Raw genomic sequence first — 4,720 nt, forward strand, 5'->3', positions numbered from 1 at the left:
TTTGGATTAAATGACAATTCGTGGACTTTAGATTTAGTTCCAAAATGTTTCAGATTTTGGCACAACAGCATTAAAACTCCATTATTTTGTACAGTTTCCTCCAGAATAGGAGTGTATCTGGATCACAGAGCAGGTATTCTGTCTTTCTACAGCGTCTCTGAAACCATGACTCTCCTCCATAGAGTCCAGACCACATTCACTCAGCCTCTATATGCCGGGGTTGGGCTTTTTAATGGATCCTCTGCTGAGTTTGTTAAACTGAAATATTCAGACTTGTTCCAAGGTTCAGTTGTTTAAAATATGTATTTCATTTCCAGTTTCTTTCAGCCCCATCATTGTTGCTGAGAGCTACTGTAACTCAGAGATCAGCTTTCTTCATGGAAATACTTTATCATGTTTGCTGTTTTGTTGGTATTCAAGTTTTTGGGGTGCTGCTATTTCATGTTTTTGTTCAGCTATGGAGATTATCACTGCTTAACATGATTTTTATTCACTAAACTAATGACATTTGCATTAATTGCTTTGTCAGACCAAATGTTGCAATACAAATCTACTGTATGTACTGATTAATTAATGATAAACAGCAATTATCAACAGCTCATCATTAATTGGGATATTGCTCATTTTGTTCTTAGACCAAGATCAGATTTTAGCCCAAACTGGTTGTAGAAATAAATAAAGGAGCAGGAAACTGAACAAGAATTTTAATGGTGTATGCTGTTCTATGTTTTGATAAAATATACGGATGTTATAACTGTCTTTATTTTTTTTTTTTCTGGGATTACATCCCTAAAATGCTTTATTATGTCCAAAAATCTGTAGTAAATTTGTTTTTTTTTTGGAAACTTTTGAAAACGGTAAAAATTCAGTATTTGATTGAAATGTGATGTGTGTTTTCCTTCCTATATTTACCTCAATAAAAACAACATCCAGTATGAGAATGATTGATTTATTCTAGAAAGAACAAACACATGACAGAATTTTGAAAGTTATTTTTTGTTGAGTAATTAATTTTATTATTTTTTTCTATAAGAATAAGCGAATCATATCAGTGTACCACCCATTCCACCTTAAAACATTTGCAGAGCTACCACTGATGGTCGTCCCAGTTTCTCGAAGATAAAGGTGTCACTGGGCATTAAGAACAGGGCGGTCTTAGCACCTTTCGCCATCTAGCAACTTTGACCCCTATATGTAAAGATTTTTCAAACTCTTTCAGCAGCTTTTTTTTTCTTTTTTGAAAAGCGACCAGTAAAAAAATCTAATTTGTTCTGTTCTTGAGGCAAAATGAAGGCACCATTCGCTCTGAGTTTAATACCGTCATGGTCTAATGTCTCCCTCCTCCAATATAGCCTGTGATCAGTCTCAGTAGCAAACAGTAGTGTGACTCCCCTCTGTTTCTCCATTGAAAATAAACATCCACTAAAATGAGTGGTTTAAAAAGCGGTTGGCATGCAAATATAATTAAAAAAAAATCTTATTTGTTGCACTTAAAATTACTCCTCTGACACTCAGTCAGTCTACTTAGATCCAGCCCAGCCCCAACATCCCACATCCTCCATAACCGCCCGCTTCATCTCACTCAGTTCCAGACTGCCTGCGCAAAGCAAAGCCTAGAGCCCATCATGTCTTGCTTGGAGCTCAAGGAGAGCATGCGCGACATTATTATTTAAATTATATAGTCGAGGATTTTCGCCAATTTTTGAAAAGATCCACCCTCTCCTCTGTGACACCTCTGACACAGATCCTAACAGTACCCCCTGAAGATGGGACAAATTGTCTTTTGGGAGGATTGTCACCTGGATCCTGTTTAATTGTGATGCTCTCTTGGATAGACTTTTATTGAGATCTCAGGTTAGAGAACCAATCATGCAGGATCCTTGCAAAACAGTGGAGAGAGAATCAGTCGAGTCAGGTGGAGAAAACTGAGAGCTTCAGGCTTAAGATTTTTAGAGCCAAGGCAGTACTGTAGGTAATGGTTAGTTTGAAATGTGAGAAGAATAAAAAAAAGAAAAGAAAAAAAGACTACTTATATTGACAGAGATTTAAGCTTTGAAGTTTGAAAATAAGCAAGGTTCTTATGCTATGTCCAAAATAATTACTGTGAGCTTTGTACCCTCAGGCCACTGTCTCCACTTTTCCAGAGCTAGTCTATTGGCAAGCAGTTCTCCACCACCAATGCTAGAATTGATCTCAGTGGTTGTTAACGTTTTGGAGAAGAAGGCGCATGGGTGAATTTTTCTATATGCGGGGGATCTCTGAAACAGAACAGGCTGTCCAGGTGGATGTCTCCGATGCTGGCGTTGATGCTGTTCTGAATTAGCATCCTATGCTCAAGTTGAAGGTTCAAGGTGCATTAAAACAGGAGCTTCGGTAAAATGCTTCATTAACTGGATTTTTTAAAATTGTTTCTGGATCGGTACTCACACATCCACTCACGCATCCACCTTCAAATACATAGCCCAAGAAAGTTATATAGTCAATTATTGACAGTTCTCAAAAAGTTGGTTTAGTACTCTCTGGACATCTTTTCTGGTTTTCCCCAAACTATTTGAGAGAATGAGAATATCATCCAGGTAAACAAAAATGTGTTTAAGAAGTCATTGAGCACAACATTTACCAGGTTTTGGAAAACAGAAGGTGCATTACAAAGACCAAAATGCATGACAGGGTACTTAAGAGGATCTTTATAAGCTTTGAAAGTGGTCTTCCTACTGGTTCTTGGAAAAGATGCTCCACCTCCGAGTACCCCTGGTTTAAACTGCAAGGCTTGGGCTTTTGGGCAAATAGGACAATTGGAAACCAAATTTTGAGGGGAACCATAATACAGGCAGCAACCAGAGATTTGACAACGTTGTTTTCTTTGGGAGATAACTTGGCTCACCCAATTAGCATGATGTAGACTTTATCAGGGATTTGAGAAGGCAACTGCTCAAGGGAAACTGTTTCTTAACTGGGATGTTAGATTGTTGAATCTCTTTACTCCGAAACCTTTCCCAAATTCTGTCGTTAATTCTGATGGATAAATCAAGTAGATCAGCCAGAGAAGGAGGAGAATCTGGACAAGCTAACTCGTCTTTAAGACGATCATTTAGTGCATATTGATAGACAGCTTTAAGAGATGTATCATTCCTTCCAGACTCAAGCTGTCAGGACTCCAGTCTGTGTGTTTGTTTTTGTGTTGTTCTCCCTTCCACCAGCAGGAGGCGCCTGGTTCTGGTCCGCCTCCTCAAACACCTGATGATGGTTGCCTCGTTAACGGAGTGCTCTTAAACTACTGATTGCCACTACCTCGACGCCACAGTGTTTGGCAGTTTAGGGTACTCTAGCCAAGCTGAGTTTTGCTGAGTAAGACTAAGTTCTTGTCTACCTGAGTTTTAACTTTGTTTTTGTCTTTGCCTCTAGGCAGGAAGTCATCATGCAAACTGGACCTTTTCGGACCTTCTCTCCCTGGAGGAATCAACTGAGCCTCAAACCGAGCTGCGGATTCAAACTGGAGGTTTGGATTCAGTTTGCTTGAGAAGACGTTGAAATTACTCTCTGAGCAAGGGAATCATCTCCACTATGACCCGTTCAAGTACAGCAGGATATCTGATTGGCAGTCAGTTTCTCCGTTCACCAACAACCATCCAAGTTCTGGGTAAACCCTCTTCCGCCCTCCACCGAATCAGTATAACACTGGAAAACAGCATGCAGATTGGAGTCAAAGATCCTACAACTTCTCTGGAAACGTGAGTCAACAACCAGATCCTCTTCTCCAAATCCACAAATGAAATTTCCCACTGAGCCTGAACTAATCGTTTGTCTTCCCTTCACCTTCCAGTTCCGGTCGAGCTGGGTTCAGAGCAACTCTGCACTGTGCCTTATCTCTTCAATAAACCTGTTAAACCTTTCCCCTGGTGTCTCTCTGAATTGGTTCTCTGCATGTGGGTCCGAGCTTTAGATAAAACCATGACACAAGCACTAGAGTATAAATATCTATAGTCAGCTATGCCACAGAACTGTTACCCTGAATTTATTGGCTGCTTCATCTTCATTAACAAAACTTGAACAGGTCCAAAAAAATCCTTATATGAGATACAGTTGATATATATTTAATTGATTGCTTCTGCCTCTCTTAAGGCTCAGTCTCTTAACAAATCAATGATGTATTCATTTTGATTGAAATCATCAGGGAATGAGTGAGGCTAACTGCAAGACTAGGGTGCACTGTAACAGAAATCCTCTGCACTTACCTAGTTCACCAGAATACGGCTCCGGTGTGGGTAGGGCATTGTCTTGGAATGTGTGCGGTGGAAAAAACGGACGGACCTCTAAAGGAGTCCGATTAGGGGGAAGAAACTACATTATAGGGTTACGGTTGTTTTTGCAAGTCTTGGATCTCCCAGGACATGTGGTTCATCCTTTAGATCATGGATGTCTATTGTTTGACCATGGTCTGAATAGAGGAATCATCAAAACCCAGAAGGTCTCAGCAAGAGTGGCCCATAATTGTACTGCAGAGTAAGAACATTGTACTGCAGTTCGTACAGATGGTTCTGACATGTTTACGGGAAATTACTCTTATGCAGAACACAACCATGGCTACAACCAGTAACAACCTAAAATATTTATTTACAAACAGATCTGTTGCTCTTGCTTAGGTTTATTGTTTTTAAATGCATTTGTGTAATCCCTGTTGGCAAACTAAGTTTACTTTATAACTTTAGTGAACAGTTTA

General features: G+C 39.6%; 1 protein-coding gene across 1 annotated transcript in view; it reads left to right on the forward strand.

Annotated features, from left to right (window-relative positions):
- LOC107087402 (tripartite motif-containing protein 29-like) overlaps positions 1-1,176 on the forward strand; it is a 23,257-nt gene extending 22,081 nt beyond the window's left edge. The window contains exon 3 of the mRNA XM_015378971.1: positions 1,086-1,176. Coding sequence (XP_015234457.1) covers positions 1,086-1,176 — 91 coding nt within the window. The remainder of the gene's footprint in view (positions 1-1,085) is intronic.
- The last annotated feature ends 3,544 nt before the right edge of the window (positions 1,177-4,720 follow it).

Source organism: Cyprinodon variegatus, unplaced genomic scaffold (genome assembly GCF_000732505.1).
Source record: "Cyprinodon variegatus isolate N-32 unplaced genomic scaffold, C_variegatus-1.0 Scaffold183, whole genome shotgun sequence".
Taxonomy (NCBI): domain Eukaryota; kingdom Metazoa; phylum Chordata; class Actinopteri; order Cyprinodontiformes; family Cyprinodontidae; genus Cyprinodon; species Cyprinodon variegatus.